We start from the raw sequence: 21,361 nt of genomic DNA on the forward strand, positions 1-21,361 counted from the left end.
AGGTGCCTGCTTGGCAGATAAGTATCTTAAAGGTCTTTTTTTTTTTTTTTTTTTTTTCATGACATCCTGGAAGTATGAATTTCCTGAGTCAGGGTATTTAATATTTATCTAAGCAAAACATGTAATAAAGAAGCTATAAAATGTCTCTAGAATATGCCTGCAAAACCCATCCTTTCTTGATGAGAAGTTGGAGCTCAGGCGTCCCTGGGAAATAACTGCTTTTCAGAGCCAGGAAATCTCCCTCTCATGCTCTCACTTCGTTACCATTCACACTTGTGACTAACTTGGTCTAAGGCTGCCATGGGAACAAGCTTCACTAACTCAACAAGGGATATTTATAAGACTTTATACTAGGATTTAACATATAAAGACACCCAGTTCCTCTCCATGCTCGAAACTTAAAGTTTTACTAGCTAGGCAGCCCTGGCCTGCCCAGGCCTCTCTGGAGCCAGGCTCTCCTCCCGGGATGGGGCAGTCACATGCCACAGCTGAGTCAGAAAGCCAGGCACCCGAGGACCTCAGTCATGTAGAAGGCAGCTTTACCACGCTCTAGGTTAGGGAAACACTGCATTAAATGAGTTTACTGCAAAGCTTCTCAGCCTTTATAAACCTTACATGAGTTTGCGGTGTTTCCCAAATGTATCTAACTCCTTTCCCTCGAAAAACCAATTAACTTCTTGTTGAACTAGTAGTTTGGGCAGTCGTTGCTCTAAGAGACTCATTTATTTCATGGTTTTTTTGTGTTTTTTTTTTTTTTTAGGTTAATGGTTGGAGACTGAGAATGCATTCCCTCTTTGATTATATTTAACATTGTTTTCTAATGCACACCAAAAAAAATAAAATAAACCATAATGTTGGTGGGATGAATTGGGAGATTGGGCTTGACATATATACACTAATATGTATAAAATGGATAACTAATAAGAACCTGCTGTATAAAAAAATAAATAAAATTCAAAAAATAAAATAAACCATAATGTAGTTAGAACAACAGGAAAAAGCATTCCAAGTTTCACCTTTAACAGGATGTCACAGGCCTGCTTCGTTTTTCCAGCTGTGGCCGCTTAGCACTGCTATTCCTGGTGTCAACCATCCCTTGGAGTGAAACACATTATGAGGGTTACTTCTGGAAGCCATCAACCTTGTGGGCCAGGTGTTCCTGTATAGGAATTAGAAAATAGTTATGCAGGTTCTAGAAAGGGAGTGTCATGGTTATCCTCCCATTTTAAATTTTATATAATGAACCAATCTTTAGGAATGGGAGAGTGTTCACTGAAGCCAAGTTGTAGCTTTCTCCGAGAATGCTAAGGTCTTTCCCCAAGCCATCAGGGCAATAACTTACATATTACAATCATAATAGCTCAAAAAGAAATTAGTCAAACAAGCTTCTATTGATTTCTTCAGTATAGAATACCCAAATACACACACATAGGATACCTTAAGAAAATCAATAGCTTTATTTTTCCTCAATATACATGTAGAAAATCAGTCTGAGAAAAGGTTTCATGAAATAGACCAGAGGACTGTATATAAAGTCAGGAGTTCCAAATCAGCAAGACAAAGTGCACAGACGAAGCACTCCCTGAGGGCCTCGGCAGCCTAGGACCGTCCCAGCAGAGGTGAGGCAAGCTCTTGGATGGTTTTTGAGTTCAGCTGGGGAATCGTGCTGATCTTCAGGAGTTTGCTGCTGGCATACTTATTCTTGATGGCCTGCAGAAGTCATCTGTGATTAAGCACACATCAGGAGCACCACCGCCCTGCCACCCCCAAACTTACACCTTATTCCTAGTCTAATTTACAAGTATCAAAGGGCCAGACCCACAGTCTTCAAAGGGCATGATGATGCCAAATCACTGAAGCCAGCAAGTGCTCTAGGGCGTGATGTGTTGTGCTTGACAATTTCCTGCCATGCCTAGTGATGGATAAAACTCAGCTGGTAGCACAGGTGATGGCTTCAAGGTCCAAAGAGCAGGCTTCCTCTCATGAGCTCCCAGAGGGGTGGGAGGTGGTTGATGTGTTTATCATACCTAAGTGCCATCAGGACATGACAGATCTGCCAGAACTGGCAGCAGTCACTGGCCATAAAAGTGAGTGGCAACTAGTGCTTAGATCCCAGATGATACTCTCAGGACTGAAAACATGACGCTTCCACGGTGTGCTAAATCATGCTGAAACTACAAGTAAGGAAGCAAATCAGGCCGTGAGGACACTTGGTACAAATGCCTTGCTCTCTGTCAGACCCGTGATGAGCACTGATATTTGGCATCACACAAGCACAGTATAGCACCCCCTCTCCTCTGGTTTCTCCTCTCAGGTAGGCCACACAGAGACAGACTCCAAGATCCCAGGATGCTTCCTGAATGGACTGCTTCACCATGCTAGCTGTTCAGGTGCCTCTCAGTCATTGTCCTAAAAGATGCTGGACAAAGGCCCTGAATGATGTCACCCGAATACCCAAGCCTTCCACAGGGCCACTTAAGTTGGACTCCTGCATGCCAGCCAGCCTTCCCTGCTTGCCATGCGCCCTACCCAGGATGCCGGGTCAAGCATGGATAATACATTGAACAGCTGCTTGAGCCTGGACATAGGGAGCCTGTCTACCTTATCTTAAAGAAAGTCAGTTCTTGGGGTTTGTGAGTATGCTCCATTCCCTGCTGTACTAGAAAAATATAAAGAGTTTGTGCTAAAACAGACTCTCACACATGCCAAAATATTTACATGAAAATGCAAACACACATACATCCTCTCATACCCCAAACCCATAATCCAGTGCTTTGAACAGCTTAGGAAAGAGTACTTACGATGAATTTCGTTAACTTTTCATTTACTTTCACTACATTTTTGGCCATGTGCTGCATGACTTCCAATACTTCATTCTCTGTGTATCCAGTGTAATACTGCTGCTTTAAGTTCTGGAACACAACGCAAAGAGAAGAAGATAAAGCCTCCACTTCTTTAGGAGAGCACATCTTACACATGCTGACATTACTTACGTAAAAGCTATAAAAAATATTCTTACCTGCTGGAAAGTCAGTCTCAGCCCCAACCACTACCACGGTACCAGCAAAGCAGCCAGTAAATGCAGGATGACTCTGGCTCTGAGCAGGACTAAATTAAGACGTTACATAGCTCTCAGCTAAATCAAATGGCGAGGGTCCCAAATAATTATGTTTTAAAGAAGGTTGCACATGTAAGTAGGGTACTTCAAGTAACAAAGCTTTCATGCTTGCCCCTGTCACCACACTGAAAGGGGAAGGAAAGTGGGACAGAGTATAAACAAACCCAACAAAGGGTTTACAGAGATCTGGGTCTAGCACATCTCAGTCCCCTCGTTAAAGCCCTGCGTGGCAGTGGCTGGTAGGGAGCTCGAGAGCACAGATGTCTGTACTGTCAGTCAGGGAAAGGGGTTCAGGATTAAGAAATAGACTGGCCCATAAGCAGCAATCTAAGCTACCAAACCCAGAAGAAGGAAGACCTCCCAGCACTCTCCTGTTGGTCCCTGTGTAGTTAAGCACTAGAGAACACAGAGCACTCAGAGAAGCATCTACATCCAGCCTCATGGCCCAGCCTCCCAGAGACCAAAATTCAAGCAAAAGGACAGCTGTTGATTGATAACATGACTTACTTTGTATGAAGATATGTCACCTGACTTTATTTCAGACTTGTGATAAAATTCTAAAAGCTAAAACACACCCCTTTCATATGCATAATATAATTGGGAAAATAAACCACGATATAACCTTAATCCTAAAATAGTTAAAAGGAAAAAAGAACTAAGCAGGAGTGAATCCTGATAATGCACAACTACTGGTATTTTGAAATCAATTGCCAGGAAACAGGGAGGCCTATAGATAATAGGTTTAGAGCCAAGGAAGCACCTCTAAGAGTAATTTGGCTAAAATAAGCCATTGGTACCAAGAGCATGTGCCATAGATGTTACCAGTGGCCTTTTTGCCTTCAATCTTTATATCAAAAAATTTCAAATCTATAGAAAAATTGAAAGAATAAGATAATGAACACCTGTATATTCTTTGTGCAGATTTATCACTTCTTAATATTTTGCCACTTTTTCTCTCCTCCTCTTTCTCTTTCTCTCTCTCACTCATGGTGTCTGCAACTTGCTTTCAAATGGTTCAGCAAAAGCTGTGTGTGATTTTTGAAGCCATCAAACGGCTGGACCATTTGAAAGAGAGTTGCAGACACCATGACACATCACTTCTAAATATTTCAGAAGCGTCTCCTAAAAAGTATTTTCCTCCCTAGCTACAATACCTTTATCACATAAGAAACATCAACAGTTCCATAATATCATCTAATATATAGTCAATATTCAAATTTCTCCAATTGTTGCAAAAATATCTTTTATAGATTTTTCTTTTTATATCCAGGGTCCAATCAAGGTACAGACAGTACATTTGGTTGTTGTCTTTAGTCTTGAAAACCCCTATTTTCTTGGCTTTAAATGACATTGATTTTTTTGAAGGATCCAGGTCAGTTACTTTGAGAACGTCCCATTCTGGATTTGTCTGTGTTTCATGATGGCTGGATTCATGTCCAACATTTTGGACATGAATTCTATTTAGGCGATAATGCATACTTCCTATTACACCAGAAGGTAGGTAAAGTCAGGTAGTCTCACCACTGGTGATACCACGCTCAATCACTGGGTTAAGGTAGTAACTGCCAGACCTCTCCATCACAAAGGTACAGTTTTTCTTCAGAAATACTACACATCTGTGGGGTGATATTTTGAGAACAATGTGAATCTTGTTGCCCAAATTATTTTACTTAATGCTATAAGCATCAATTGATGATCCTTGCTTGAATCAATTATTATACTAGGGGTTTAAAAATGGTGGATTTCTATCTCTACCACTGTTTCTACTTTAATTAGCTGGCATTCTACTGATTTTTTTTTTAAGTCCCTCCCTCCCTCCCTTCCTTTTTTATCATTATGAGCTCATGCATTTTTTAATGTATTATAATCTATTACTGTCACAATTCTTTTTAATGCTCAACTTTAGTCAGAAGGAGCCCTTTCAAGCCAGTTTCTATGTCCTTTTGATGTGACCCCATTGATCTTTGAGAATTTGCTTGCTACCTGTTACAAATTGATCTAGTCTCACCTTGTACTTCCCCTGCCACAGCCCTGAAATCAGCTATTTCTTGAAGGAGCCCTAGTTCCGAGTGTGTCATGGCATTGAGTATGAAAGATGTGAGCACTAGGTATCTTCATTGCTACTGGGTTGTCATTGTTTCTGGGCTTTCATTATGAATTTATTGATATTTCTAAAACAGACTTAATATTATAGGGTTTTCCTTTGTTTTTAACTGTTAACAATATTTTATCTTCTTACAGTGAAAATTTTAGTCCTTAATAACACGAATCTTTGCTTTATCCTACAATAAAAATAGTTCCAGATTTATAATAACAGACTACTATTAACCTCCTAGAAACTGATTAGTAAACCTCCTAAGCAAACTTTAAGTATGTTACCTTTTTTGGTCCTTTGTTTTGTTTAATTTCACATCCCACTAAAAATGCACAGTTGGAGTGCTGTGTTCAAAAGTTACAGGAATTAATTCTTCCCTCTATTCTGTTACCACTTTGAATATATAGTGACATTGTTTTTGCTTAATTCCAGTTTTGGGTTTGCATAGAACATTCATATTGTTCAAAAGTCAAAAGAGTTACATTACACTGTATACAAGTTAATAAAAAATTACAACCAGAAGTTCTGCTCCTATCCTCAACCTTCTACCCTGATACCCACCCAGAGGTATCCATCTTCATTAGTTTCTGGTCTACTTGTATTTTTTGAAAAATTCACAAATACATAAGCACAGATACATATCCTCTCTCTCTTACTCCCATTCTTTCTTACATAAAATGTAAACTCTACATACTGTGTAGAGGAAAATGTCCACCACGATGCCCTGGCATTCTTACACATATCCACCACATAGGCCATACAGACAATGGCCTGAACCACACTGATCTGTCTTGGCAAAGTGCTTTGTGATCCTCCTGGAACCTGACGGGGTAGCAGGCAAGGGGGCAGCCTCCAAGCCGTCTCCCACTCACTTCCCTATCTCTTCTGGGTTGGAGGCTGTAATGAGACCACTCCTTATCACCTCCTGGGCTCTGCTGGGGTGTTTGCTCTGCTGCTTGCGGGCTACAGATACAGACTCTAAAACTGCTTAGTGGCAGTGCAGAATGGGCCCATCCACAGAAGCGATCCTCTGACTCGCATTGCAGCCAGTGGCCCCTTTTGTTTCACTGTTATCCTTTTTGGTGTGTGAAACAAGAACCCAGGCAGGAGCTGACATCCTTGGCTAATTGTATGAACCTCAAAGTGGCTCATTTCTTCTTTACCGGGTAAACCAGGTCAGGCCTTGGCCCTGTTTTGTCTTATGTGCTTGACAACTTGCTTGTTTCACTTAACAAAATATCCCAGAAATCTTAGTGTATCAGTTCTTAGTGGCCTTCCTCATTCTTTACAACTCTGTAATATGTTTGCATACCATGGTGTTGTCAACTAGGTTACACCTGCATCATTCTAAGCAGCTCTTTTAAGCCTGTGGACTTTTAGCAACTGCTTTAAGGATAGTGTGTGACAAATGCTAATGCCTTTAGTGTCTAGAGGCCCTAAATTACAGCTAATTAATTTCTTCTTAAATTCAATACTTACCCATTTTCCGTGGCCTAGAACCTTCTGGGACAGGCAGGAAGCAGCTGCTGCCACCTTAGAAGGGTGATAATGCACCATGTCGTAGTCAATGAGAGTCAGTTCCATCAAGTATTTGGCTAAAGTGTGCTGTTCAACATCGACCTATGAAAGAACAGACGGTAAGAAGCATGGCTGTTATGACTCTCTTGCAAAATTCTGGGTGAAGATCTAGGAACTCAAATCTACTTAACTCACTTCTCCTTCCCAGGCACTGCTCTATTCCACAGTATGTTACAAACACAGAACATGAAGTCTTTTAAGAACTGATAAGTGTTAGGACTTATCTAAAAGATGTATCCTATAAATTCATAAGTTTTCCTTTAATTGGGTCAGTGTTTCTGGGATGAGACAACAAACAGCAAAATAAAGTCTCCTACGGAATTGGAGGCACTTACCTCTCCGGCTTTTGATGCCCGCCTTAAGAAATGTAGTGGTAAAGGTCGACCCAACTCAAATTTCAGTTCTTTCAAAATTAGAGTTTCCATTTCTCGAATTTGAGAACTGGTGTAAGCATTGTCTGTGATGTAAACGAAGTCTTCAATATTTGGAGAAAACATCTCCTCATACTTGGAAGCCAAGAGCAGAGCTGTAATCCCAACCAGTTGAAGCTTCTTACGAGAGACAGGCTGAACCTAATTGAAGAAGAGTGTGTCAAAAGTCTTAACTAAGGAGAGGATGGGGGCTCTGGGTGGAAGAAAGTAAGAGGAAACCAAGTCCTGAAGACGTGCACGTTGTCTCTGCTCACATCCCTCTTAAGGGCACAGGAAACCTGAGTGTTGATCACAGGCACCGCCATGGCTCTCAGGAGCTGTCGATCATGGAGTGCTTGCTATGTGCCAGGCACAGTGCTAAGATTCAAAGAATCACCTCATTGAATCCTCACAAAAAACATAGGAAGTACATATTTTTTTACCCCACTTAGAAATAGATGGACTGAGAAAAGATGCAGACATCAGCCCAAGATCACTCAATTGCTGACTGACAACCAAGCTCCCAGGCACTGCTCCACCCCCATCATCCTGGCTTGAGGGTCTGGGGAAGCCCCAATATGGCACTCAGCATGGTCTGAATCAGGATGAGGCCAAGCAAAAAAGCAGGAATTCAATGGATGACTAGGGCTGAGGAAGTGCCTTAAGTGTCTCCTTAATCCTCACCAAAAGTACACTGATTATTCAGCCTAAAGAACCTTCCAAAGATGCTTCAGGGTCAGAGAATATCTCAGCCTAGAGGATGTGTTTCCCTTAACTTTCTTTTCTTTTTAAACTAGGAATTTGTGTTTTTTGCTTCAACTCTCAATATTGAAAATCTACCAAAAATATGACAGTGCTTTCCTATCCAGTGAGGACTGTATAATAAAAACCGATGACTTGGGCTTCCCTGGTGGCGCAGTGGTTGAGAGTCCGCCTGCCGATGCAGGGGACACGGGTTCGTGCCCCGGTCTGGGAAGATCCCACATGCCGCGGAGCGGCTGGGCCTGTGAGCCATGGCCGCTGAGCCTGCGCTCCGCAACGGGAGAGGCCACAACAGTGAGGGGCCCATATACCGCCAAAACAAAACCAAAACAAAACAAAACCAAAAAAACAATGACTCTATGATTACTTAGCATTTTTGCAGTATCTCAGGGTCAGTCTTATCAACACAATTATTACTGTATGGCTTGGGCTTGATCTACATCTATATTATAAATGATGACTTTAAATAAATAAAGCCTTATCTGAAGGGCTACCCATTTGGTAGACAACGCACCAGTGGTTAATGTCTGGCATTTCTTCTAACTGGTCAGTGTTCTTACATTACCAGTTGAGAAATATTTTGATGATCACTACGCTTCTCAGCTTAATTTCTTACCTTCCTCTTTACTTTAGACCTCACACTGAGTACACTCCCCACACATACCTCCAACCCCTTGTAAAAAGTCTGCCTCCTGCCTCTTCTACACTGATTCAATGCCACAGCCGGCTGGAAACTGTTAAGTCCTCTAGCCAAACTCATTTTTCAGATGAGGAAGCTTAATACCAAAGAGTACTGAACTATGGACACTGTGCAAGTGGGCCTGGAGAACCAGCCTCCAAAGGCACCACAGGCTTCAGATGGACTTTCAGACCATCTGATGGTTTATCTCCTCTGATGAATGATTGTGGCAAGGCAGCATCTCCCCTGAGCACTTTTCAGCAGGCTGACCTAATAGAAATGCCCAGCTTTGGTGAGCATCACCAGAGGTTTGACACACTTGGACTACTTCCTTTTCTAGCACTTGAAGTTCTTTGGCATCTCACAAATTGGCTTTTGGTTTTTTCTTCAGAGGCACCACACCTTAGCAGTGCATAAATGCAAAGTTCACTGAGCTGCACGAAGTCCCTTACCTGTAAAAATCGGTCCATGATGGCGACGCACATGTACAGAGTTTCCTGCAGCAGCCTAAACTTGGAGTGGACTTGCACCAGCCAATCCACCAGGATGGCACGCATGCGCCCGTTTATATCTCTTCCATCTAAAAAATGTGGATTTATGGATTGCAGAATCTGTTGGTAGAATTAAAAGTTTAAAAAGCTGACCTCAATAAACAACAAGGTCCTACTATATAGCACAAGGAACTATATTCAATATCCTATGATAAACCATAATGTAAAAGAATATCAAAAAGAATACATATATCTAAAACTGAGTCACTTTGCTATACAGCAGTAATTGACACAACATTGTAATTCAACTAAAATTCAATGAAAAGTAAATTTTAGGGACTTCCCTGGCGGCACGTGGTTAAGAATCCACCTCCCAATGCATGGGACACAGGTTTGAACCCTGGTCCGGGAAGATCCCACATGCCACGGAGCAACTAAGCCTGTGCGCCACAACTACTGAGCCTATGCTCTAGAGCCTGCGAGCCACGACTACAGAGCCCGCATGCGACAACTACTGAAGCCCGCACACTTAGAGCCCGTGCTCCGCAACGAGAAGCCATTGCAATGAGAAGCCCGCACATCACAACAAAGAGTAGCCCCCGCTTGCTGCAACTAGAGCAAGCCCACACACAGCAGGCTCAAGGCAGCCAAAAATAAATAAATTAATTAAATTAAATTAATTTTAAAAAATAAGTTAAAAAAAAAAAGCTGACCTCATTTCCTTCTCAGCTATGTGGTAAATTCCACACTGCTGTACAACCAAAACACAAAGGCTCACTCACCTCAAGCTGCCTTAGATACTGGTAGATATCCTTAACATAGTCGCTGCAGAGCTGAGGGTTCTCCCAGTCTTCAGTATCAATATCCTCAATTTTGCAGAGCAAGGCATCAGAGAAAGCTTGGCAGAGGTTCTCTTCCTTCATGGAGATATCCACAGGTGTGGGAGAGGGACCCTACACCCACAAATGAAAGTGCATGTACCACTACCTTAGGAGTAGCCTTGATCACAAATACAAGCAGGGCCAACTGGTTTAAAAGTATCATATGCATTTTTATAAATGATAAAGCCAAAACAAATACATTTCAGAGTTAAGAGGTGAATAATTCAAGATGTAGGGGATGAAGTTTTCAGAGATATACTCCTCTGTTTAAAAACACTCTAGGGGGTGGGAGGGAGGGAGATGCAAGAGGGAAGAGATATGGGAACATATGTATAACTGATTCACTTTGTTATAAAGCAGAAACTAACACACCATTGTAAAGCAATTATACTCCAATAAAGATGTTAAAAAAAAAAAAAAAGCCACTCTAGGGGACTTCCCTGGTGGTGCAGTAGTTAAGACTCCACGCTCCCAGTGCAGGGGGCCCGGGTTTATTTCTCTCCAGCCTCCTGGCCAGGTCTCCCTCACCTCAAGCAGTCTCCCTCTTCCCAGAAGCCTCTTCTCCCTGTATCCACATGGATAATTCCCTCACCTTCTTCAAGTTTTGCTTAAGTGTTATCTTCTCAATTAGGTCTATCCTATTTAAAATTACCATCTGCCTTCTATTCCCCCAACACATATGTTTCATCTCTTTTACTGTGTTTTTCCCCAAAGAATCGATAACCTCCTAATATACTAAAGAGTTTATTTATATATGATGTGTATTATTTTCCGTCTACCTCTACCAGAATGTAAGCTTTATAACCTTACATTTATTCAAACTGATTTTGTCCACTAAGGTATCTCAAATACCTATGTCATCCCTGACACAGTAAATATTTATTGAGTGAAAGAAAGTTAGACACCTGGGTTCAGAGATTCCTAGAGCTGACAGTTCACTTTAGCAGTAGCCTCTTGTGCAAGTGTAATGTTTTCTTCTCATGAACCAATTTATTCTAAATTGAGAAATTGGCAACGAAAAAGCAGGAAAGCACATTCCAGCCTATGAATAAAACAGAAGGAGGAAGCAGAGACTGAGCAAGTGTACACCCAGTATTTTATTTTCTTATGCTGACTGGGTGATTATTTATAGAAATCACACAAATTAAAATTTTATGAAGTTAAAACAAGCATTTAGTAATGAAGCATAAACAATTACTTTTTTAAAGAATAAGAGGTACTTCTCAAAGTATAGCCTAGGACTACAAGGCTATAAGAATATGTATTAAAGTAATAAAATACAGAAGGAAAGAGAAGGCAGTATAAAAAACTATTTTAATTTACATTAAAGCTCAATGATTATAGTTTCCAGTCTTAAAGAAGAAAACAGTAACAATATATATATCTATATATCTATCTATATATATATAGATAGATAGCAATTCAAAACATGCCCTTCCCTCTTAAACCAAAGGTCTTAAACTGAGGAAGGGCTAGGTGAGCAAGAGGTATACAGGTATACCTCATCTATTCAAGAATTTAAGAACTGTTAGAAGGAATAAGAAGAGCTACTTGGGGTACCAGGGAGAAACCTAGTAAGGTTACCAGAGACGGTAGGACCTCAAGGAAAATGAGTAGGCAAAGGTACACAAGCACAAAATCCCAGAGGAAGTCAAGAAATAAAGGCAAGTCTGGGAACTGCATGTTGATTTGGGATGGCAGAAGGTACTGTGTGAGGTGACAGAAATGGGCTGGGAAGGTGAGCAAAAACTTAGCTAAGGAGTTTAGATTTTATTTGAATGTAAGTGAACTCACTGAAGAAACTGAGCAAGAGTGATTAGAATCAGATGTGCATTTTAATAAGCACATGTAGCTTCAGTTTAAGGTTACCTTTTTTAAGGATAAGCATCATCACTCTCCCCAGGGAGGGCAATCAGTACCAGGAAGCCTAAGAAGGCAGAGATTATCTTCATGTGCTTCAGACTGCCTCAGCAGCTTGAAATGTTTACCTGTGTCTACTCAGAAGTATATCTGAGTTTAGCCATATCCAAGGCCACCAGGATGAGAAAAGGATAATTGCTCTGGGCCTTAATTTAGAATTTCTTGAAAGCATTCCTTTTGGACTCCAACATAATCTAATTATTCTAAAATCCTTTCTAAGATCTCTCTTCCCTGTACAGATTGTAGCCGAAGCCCTGTGGGCCAACTGTGCAATCCTGTCCAGAGTCTGCTGCATGCAAAGGTAAAACAATGCATCAGCTAGTTACCCATCACAAAAGTGGTTCCAGAACAAAAACCTTCAAATTAGATTAATGAATGAGTCCTGTGGGTTGTCAGAGACAACTGAATAGTAGTAATAGAAACAATAAAGCTGTGAGATTTTGCTGAACTTGAGAAGCTGCCTTTGGTAAAGGATGGGCGAACTGTGAGTAAAGGCTACTGAAGTTCTCCTAGCACCAACATTAATGAGTCGGGTCTGTCAAGAGAACGGATTAATATGAATATGCAAATCTATAGGTATTTACACAAGTTTTGGTAAAACACAGAAATCCTTAATTTACTAAATTTATACTAGATAAACAATGTCAATTAAGTGCAATAAGGAAGGACTCCAAGAAAAACTGTTGATTCCAATCAGACAGTTCATGATTTATAGCAATGACTGTGTACACATATGTACAAAAGTATACTCAGTTGTGGAAAGGCAAAATCAGTTACCATGATTAGCTTTAGGGAATGCAGTGGAGTGGAATTTTGGGGGTAGGGAGAATAGTTAAAATAAACTGACCCTTTATTCTATGTACTCTACTATTTCTGTATTGTCTTGCTTATTTATGCATATATTTCTGGTGTAATTAAAAATAAAAGGCACTCTATTTTTTTAAAATATGAATAATTGTGCTCATTTTCTTTTATATATAGTTTTTGTTTTAGGGAAAGTTAGGCCATAAAAGATTCTTATAGTTGAATAATGACTATCACCAAATTTAGTGTTTCAATCAAATCTGTAAATCTAAAACCTCATCAGAATTTCTAGCTGCCACTCCCCCAGTACATCTCCTAAGCTTGCATCTACCTCTGCTACAGGGTATTATAGTGCATGCTTTCACTCTGACATTCTCGACTTGACTGGGAGCTTCCTCGGGACAGAGTCAGTGGTTCACTCACCTTGTTTCCCCAGTACCCACCAAACAAGAGGCTAGTAAAAAGCCTTCTTCCTTCCTTCAAACTACTCAGTTTGCCAAAGCCTCATGAGTCAGCAAAAAACAGTTTTCTCCAAAAATTGCATGATAATAAGCTTCTGCAAATACCTGTGAATGGCTGGAGCCCCCTCCTTCAGATATTGCTGGCCCATTTCCAAATGTATTTCCCAATGGCTGTCTCTCTGTTACCTCAACAAATCTAAAGCCAAATGAGACACCTTCCCCAAAGCTACCTCAATCTCCTGAATTTCCTATATTTTATTAATTTATTCCATAAATGGTTCCTTAAATACTCAAGTGCTTAAGCTTCTCACTCCTCCACTCCAAGCAACGTAGCCGAAGAATTCCTTCTGAATACAGGATGATGTCCCTGAAAGGAGTTCTGGTACATCCCAACACACTTGAGGTTGTTTCTTAGCACCCGTATAGATACTGGTATGTGAATGTCCACTTAGGGGAGATATGGGCTCGTTCAAGACACCCATCAGCCCTCGCTTAGAAAACTGCAGTACATCCTAATTAGCATCCCTTCCATGGCCACCCTACACTGCTTTCTTCAGGTCTCTCCTCCTCAAAACATTCCATAGGTTCCTCACTGCCTAATGGGGTAAAATCCAAATTCCAAGGCCTTCAAATCCAGCTGCAACCTTCTTCCCAACTTTTTTCCTGTTTCCTCACACAAACCATCTGACCCAATTTAGACTTGCTGACTCTTTGCCCCAAAGGACATAATTTATAGGCCTATTCCCTTTTTGGTGCCTTGATTCCTATTGCTGCTTTGTTCCCCCAAAAGGTGCCCCTTCCTATCAGCTTCTTCCTATCCTTAAAAATCCCACTTATTCCAGGAAGTTTCCCTAGACCACTCCATCCCTCAAGATTCTCTCTCTCCTTTAGACGCACTTTGCATTCAGTCACCCATTGCCCATGGGCACCTAGCAGCATGTCCTCGGATTATATATTTAATTTTCAGGTACAGATGCCCCTTCTGGATAAGTCTCCTCAAAGCAAGATGTCTCTTTTATCAGCCTTAACACAATTGGATGTGTATAGTAAGTACTCACCTGTTTCTCAAATATATTCAATGTTGTTTTTTTTTAAATTTCAAACATACAATAATATATAAATATTTTGAGCTAGAAAGAGTGAAGTGGTCATTGTTGTATTCTCAGCACCTACAACAGTGCTCGCTTCATTGTAATTATATGAATGTGTGCAATCTATGAATGAGAGCATACACGAACTAGAACATGGTGGAAGTTGAACAGGCCAGTGGGTCCATTAGCGTTCTAACTTCAGTTGCGCTAACCAGTCACAGAGACTACAATCTATCAACACAGAATTTTGGCATTACTTTGTTCTTCCATGAGTGAAGGTCTCAGAATTGTAAGCTTCCACCATCTTCATGGACAAGTTCATTCTTATAGTGAGTTATTTTAATAAAACCTACCAAATTTTCCTCTGAGATTACTAAATTTATTTGGGAATTAAGGTATTTAACTTTGTTATTCAAGGTCATAATATTATATTAAGGTACCATCACTGAAAACATGTGTATATTCATTTTCTACACTGTTGTTTTAAAGTAGAGCTCTAGCTATCACTGTTCTTCAAAAGTTGCACTGACAGTAAAGGTACCCTTATATCCTAGCCCCCAACAGCCTACTTCGTTAAGTATGTTTGTAAATTCAGAACTTCCTACCTTTGGATCCAACACTTCCATCTGCACTGGTTTCACAGAAGCAGTAGGTTTCAGGTGCTTGTTGACATTTGTTGTTTTGGTGGGTGGAACAGGTACTTTAGTGTTCTGAGCTTTCTAAAAGGGAAAAGAAATGTGAATACGGCAAGATGGCCAGTGTTGCCCCTCAGTGCTCTACAGAATCAGCCTAGGGTGTGCAGGTACAGTTCTCACAGTTGTTACCTTAGTTACTTGTGTGGCTCTGATTGTAACTCGATTTCCAATTTCTTCTAAAACTGCCCGCCTGATAGTCACATGGTTTTTAGGTTTAGAATTAACTCCTGTGTCAATATTCTCCAAACCGGTGGACACCTAAAAAAAAAAAAAAAAAAAAAGGAAAAAAATTACTGAAGATTTGAGATCATTTACAATACTTTGCTAGTGTCAGAACTGATTCAGGAAAGGTGAATATGTTGAGATCTATCTACAAGAGGGAAAAGGTACATTTTAGGAAGTCTAAAAATGCTATTTGTGATTTATAACATCACTCTAAATTAGGCAAATCACTCATCCGCCTTTATCTATTTTTAAAATATCCCACTAAGAGCTTCACAGATAAGTGATCATTTCTCATATGGTACCCACATCATTTGTCAGAGATCCCTGGATATTAATGGCATCTATTTAAGAAACTTCCTTGACAGAGAAGAGTAACAAGTGCAATTAAGACACAATACTAAAAAGCTGTTTTGGGCTTCCCAGGTGGCGCAGTGGTTAAGAATCCGCCTGCCAATGCAGGGGACATGGGTCCGAGCCCTGGTCCGGGAAGATCCCACATGCCGCGGAGCAACTAAGCCCGTGCGCCACAACTACCGAGCCTGCACTCTAGAGCCCGCGAGCCACAACTACTAAGCCCGGGTACCACAACTACTGAAGCCCACATGCCTAGAGCCCGTGCTCTGCAACTAGAGAAGCCACCGCAATGAGAAGCCTGCGCACCGCAATGAAGAGTAGCCCCCGCTCGCCACAACTAGAGAAATGCCGCGCACAGCAACGAAGACCCAACGCAGCCAAAAATAAATAAATAAATAATTTTTTAAAAAAAGAAAAAGTGTGGTTTCTGCTTTAAAAAAAAAAAAAAAGTTGTTTAAAAAACAGATGTTTAGGGGTTTCCCTGGTGGCGCAGTCGTTGAGAGTCCGCCTGCCAATGCAGGGGACACGGGTTCGTGCCCCGGTCCGGAAAGATCCCACATGCCACGGAGCAGCTGGGGCCGTGAGCCATGGCCGCTGAGCCTGCGGGTCCGGAGCTTGTGCTCCACAGCGGGAGAGACCACAACAGTGAGAGGCCCGCGTACCGGAAAAAAAAAAAAAAATAATAATAATAATAAATAAAAAACAGATGTTTAAAACCTAAACTAGATTTGATTCTTATGCCATGCTAGATATAAGAAGTACTCAGGTAGACAAGATCTTTAGAGATACACCTTTTAGCCATGAGAGTGCCATAGAATGTACTCCCTATTTTATTAGGGATATTTAGAAAGAAAATAGTTTTCGTGGCTAAAATAGTTTTATCTCAAATTGAAAGTTTGAATTGTATGAAATAAAAATTTAGCTGACCTTAACCTGCTTTAGACAGAATGTCCTTAGAAACAAAACTTGTTAGTAAAAACAATTCACACAAAAGTTTATTTTATTATACGTGATAAACATTTCATGAGAAAAAAACAGCATGTACTATCCCTGAGAATTGGGGGTCTTAATCTTAAAAAATTTCCCAACAGGGGGTTGGAATGGACCTACCAGGATAGACAGAGGGGCAGGGAAAAACTCAAGCCTTTCCTGAATAGACAGAATTTGACTATGAAAGCACCTGATGGGATAGATTAGACAAAAATTACTTATCAATTTGACTCAGATCCATAAAAGGGTTACAATTAAATACTGAGTGTATTCAACGTATTGTTATTATTAGGATTCTCAAAAGTCACACTGTTCAATTTTTCTAGCAGTTCCTGAGATTTTTAAAAAGTGTTTCAAAGTTCAATTCTTATGGGTTGAAGCCTGGTAATCTAAGTTAAGCCATCTGGAAGGGGAAATCCCCAGCTTTTAACAAACCTACAGCCAGGAGAATGGAGCTCAGGTGTGTCGGTGCCCTCTATTTTTCAGCAAAGAAAAAAGTAGATCCAGGTACAATTCAAACCCACAGAAAAAAATCCAAAATACGATTAACACTTTGTTTTTTGCAAAGACGAAATAAATGAATTTGGACCCTTCTCTCAGTCTGCCATATGGCTCCAAATTATATGCAAAATCTCTATTGCACTTGAGTAAAGAAATTACTTTTTTAAAGGGACAAACCCATACATTAGTGAACTTAGCCTTGTAACATTTCGTGTGCAGAAATAAATAAGTAACTAATAAAAGTGAAATGTGAAAACATCTGAAAAACAGCCACGGCTGTTGCTTGATCAAACATTAGAACACTCCACAGCCTGCGGAATTTCTTCAGTCCTCCCCATCCTCACCACGGATCCCTTAGCTGGCAAGGAGTTTGAGAAGAGAGGAAGGAAACCCCAAGAAGCTGTACTCTCTAACAAAGCGCCCTCGGGGGTCGTTCGCCGCGTCCTAGGCCCAGTGCTCCGGGGGCTCACTTGACAACTGCCACCCCCGAGGCGCTTTCCCACACTTCCCCCACCCCAGCGCAGGGACTGCCAGGCCAGGAGCCGGGACCCAGAGGAGCGGAAGCGAGGCGGGGAAGCCGGCCGGAGCGGAGAGGACAGGCCGCAGGGCCCGGGCCGCCCGCAAGAAGGGGAAAGCGGCGCAGGTTGGGACGAAGAAGCTCGGAGCGGAGGAGAGAGAGAGAAGCAAGAGGCAGCTGAGGGAGCTGCGCGGCCGGGGGCCAGGCCTGCGCTGGGAGCGCCGGCCCACTCACCGTCGGGCGTCGGAGCAGCGCCATGAGGGACAGGATAGGCAAGAGTGGCAGCCCGGCCCAGGGAGGGACGCGGACTGGAAACGGAGAGCACTAGCTTCCCCGGCACCGTTAGCACTGCGATCCGAGCCTGCAACGCTGGGGATCTTCGTGAAGTCGCCTAGTTCCAGGATTCAAATACCGCGCCGCTCGCGCCCCCATTGGGCGGCCCTACGTACGGCGCGCTCTTCCCATTGGCTACGTAGGAGACATTCCCGTAGGCTGATTGGCTGGATTTTTCAGACCCGTTTGGTTGTCATAACAACCGTTTTTTTTCCTGCCTACTGTCTTTTAAAAAATCTCGGCCCTAAAATAAACAAAAATGAAATGCCTCTTTGGGAAAGAAGACGTAGGATGCCTTGTCTGAATTTTGACGAGGATGTCAACGGATGTCTACGGATTACGGATGTCTACGTTTGTACTGGGTGGGCGGAAGTTGGTGCTAAGGAACACCCTGGAAATGCCGTTTCTGACTTTCTCTTCCGGAAATTTCGCGTTCGAGTTTAGGTAGGGTTGGCCTGACTGGGTCGGGGAACAGGCGCCTCTGGTTGGTTTAGGGCTGCACTGTGTTAGGTGGTTGAGAGTCAAACGTGTGCTTAAGGAATGGAAATTGTGGCGTTTACTCAAAAGCTAAGATTCCTAGGAGAGGGGGAAAAAAATGATAAATGCGATTTGTGTGACTCGTGATTCATGTAAGCTCTCCATTGTTGTGTTGCCGGCACCTAGCACATTGTTTCCTGTGGATTGTGATCGGTGCTCAATAAATATTCGTCGAATAAATTATCTTATGATGAGCAAAAGATTTTAAAATGAGAAAGACAAGTGTGATCCAGCCTTGGGCAGCAGGGTGAGAGGCGCACGTCAAGACAAGAAAAGAGGAAAGAAAAAGTGAGAGGAATGGGAAAGGAGAGAGGAAAGGAAAGGGTCCAAGGCCCACAGTAAAGGTAGTGAAATGACTTCTGATGATAGGCTCCATCTAACAATTTGAGCAAGTTTTCCCATCACTCCTGCTCTACTCTTTAAAAAATGGTTTCTCTCTCTGTTACTGGGGTACTAATGACCCTTAAATGAAGTGATCTGAATTAAATTCCTTCCCTTGCATCTAACATTTCTAAACCTGCTCTTTAGTAAACAGAAATAATTGCAGCTACTACGTGACATGGGAAGATGTTAGTGTATCCATCATCCTATAACTAAAAATTAGATATTCAGTGAAGAAGTATTGGGAAGGAAAAGTATTGGGTTGGCCAAAAAGTGCCTTTGGTTTTTAAGTAAAAATAAAAGACACTTTTTTCATTTTCACCAAGAACTTTATTGAACAATGTATTCACCCTTTTGTTCCACTACCTTCTGCCATTTTTCAGGCAACTTCGTAATTCCATCTTCCCAAAACGTGTTATCTTTTTGAGCAAAGAACTGTTCCAGGTGCCTTTTACAGTCTTCCAGGGAGTTGAAATTTTTTCCCTTAAGAGAATTTTGTAAAGACCAAAATAAATGGAAATCCGAAGGTGCAATTCTGGTGAATACAGTGGATGAATCAGAACTTCCCAGCCAATCTGTAACAGTTTTTGCCTGGTCATCAAAGAAACATGCAGTCTTACATTATCCTGATGGAAGATTCTGCGTTTTCTGTTGACTAATTCTGGATGTTTTTCATCGAGTGCTGCTTTCAATTGGTCTAACTGGAAACAGTACTTGTTGGAATTAATCGTTTGGTTTTCCGGAAGGAGCTCATGATGGAGGACTCCCTTCCAATCCGACCATATACACACCATCACCTTCTTTGGATGAACACCGGCCTTTGGTGTGGTTGGTGATGGTTCATTTCACTTGCCCATGATCTCTTCCGTTCCACATTATTGTACGGTACCCACTTTTAAAAAAATTTATTTAGTTATTTATGGCTGCGTTGGGTCTTCGTTGCTGCACGCGGGCTTTCTCTAGTTGCGGCGAGCGGGGGCTACTCTTCGTTGCCGTGCACAGGCTTCTCATTGCGGTGGCTCCTCTTGTTGCAGAGCTCGGGCTCTAGATGCGTGGGCTTCAGTAGTTGCTGCACGCGGGCTCAGTAGTTGTGGCTCACGGTCTTAGTTGCTTCGCAGCATGTGGGATCTTCCCAGATCAGGGCCCAAACCCGTGTCCCCTGCATTGGCAGGCGGATTCTTAACCACTGCACGACCAGGGAAGTCCCTGTACGGTATCCACTTTTCATCACCTGTCACATTTTGTTTTAAAAACGGAACGTTTTCATTACATTTAAGTAGAGAATCACATGTGGAAATGCGGTCAAGAAGGTTTTTTTCACTTAACCCAAACATCAAATCGATCAACATATGCAAATGATTGTCAACGCTTGATTTGTATATTTTGAGTATGTCGACTATCTCTCATACGGTATAACGTTGATTGTTCTCAATTAATGTCTCGATTTGATTGCTATTGACTTCATCTGGTCTACCCGACCAAAGAGCATAATCCAGCAAGAAATCTCCAGCACCAAACTTCGCAAACCACTTTTGACACGTTCGATCACTCATAGAACTTCTCCATACACTACACAAATCTTTTTTTTTTTTTGCATTTCGGTTGCATTTTTACCTTTCTTGAAATAATAAAGCATAATATGCTGAAAATGTTGCTTTTTTCTTCCGTCTTCAATATTAAAATGGCTACACAAAAATACACCAAATTTGATGTCTTTTTTCAAATGCATGCTAATAAGACAGATGTCACATGCAATCTAACAAAATTATTATGAATGAAGTTAAAGACAACTAAGTGCTACTACAGCCATCTTACAGAAAAAACCGAACGAACCTTTTGGCCAACCCAACAGATGTTTTGTGCACTGGGGTTGTGAGTATATTTTTGGTTTATTGTTATACTATTGTGGTGTTATCAAAAGCTACAACTATCAAACAATCCTTACTACCTCTCAGGTCTTTGTAAACAGAAATGTTAAGAATGGTAAAGTGCTTTTATTAACTGATTTGACATGGTTAAAACTGAATAATTTAATCCATATTAGACATATTATGTTTTCATTTAAAGGAGAAGTACTGTTTCTTATGGTTTATCCCTCGCTGCAACTAACCTAGAACCTTACAAATAAACTTTTTGATTCAATCTCTTGTTTAATGCATTGTAGTCCTTCTATATTCTTATTTCTTGTTCCCTCCTGTCTTAGGTATTGATCACTCTTCCTATATTCTAATTTAAATAAACTTTCTCATAGATTCCTCATAATCTTTATTGATAGTATTATCCCAGTTTTTTGGGGTCATTTTTTAAATTGAGGTATAATTGATACATATTATACACAGTTTCAGGTGTACAACCTAATTATTTAACATTGTATATATTGCAAAATGATCACCACAATGAGTCTAATTAACATGTCATGTGTTATCTCAATCTAACAGATGAAGAAACTAAGGCTCAGAACAGTTCTGTGTCTTGGCTGCAATCACAGTCCTCATGGGTTTCAGAGCTAGAGTTGGTACTCAAGTCTGATTGCAAAGC

The 21,361-nt window shown here is 41.2% G+C and overlaps 1 protein-coding gene across 2 annotated transcripts; it reads right to left on the bottom strand.

The window, feature by feature from the left end:
• Positions 1-1,078: 1,078 nt before the first annotated feature.
• CCNB2 (cyclin B2) lies at positions 1,079-17,984 on the bottom strand. 2 transcript variants are annotated; one of them, XM_059056287.2, is made up of 9 exons: positions 17,807-17,889; positions 15,115-15,243; positions 14,896-15,009; positions 9,916-10,086; positions 9,095-9,253; positions 7,127-7,363; positions 6,693-6,833; positions 2,802-2,912; positions 1,079-1,159 (listed from the first exon to the last, which is right to left on the bottom strand). In XM_059056287.2, the coding sequence occupies exons 1-9, from the start codon at positions 17,828-17,830 to the stop codon at positions 1,121-1,123; spliced, it is 1,125 nt and encodes a 374-aa protein (XP_058912270.1). In that variant the 5' UTR covers positions 17,831-17,889; the 3' UTR covers positions 1,079-1,120. The 2 variants fall into 2 exon arrangements, with proteins under 2 accessions (XP_058912270.1, XP_058912269.1); XM_059056286.2 differs by lacking the exon at positions 1,079-1,159 and adding an exon at positions 1,437-1,710 and having other exon boundaries at positions 17,807-17,984.
• Between the last annotated feature and the right edge of the window lie 3,377 nt (positions 17,985-21,361).

This window comes from Kogia breviceps, chromosome 3, assembly GCF_026419965.1.
Source record: "Kogia breviceps isolate mKogBre1 chromosome 3, mKogBre1 haplotype 1, whole genome shotgun sequence".
In the NCBI taxonomy this organism is placed as follows: domain Eukaryota; kingdom Metazoa; phylum Chordata; class Mammalia; order Artiodactyla; family Physeteridae; genus Kogia; species Kogia breviceps.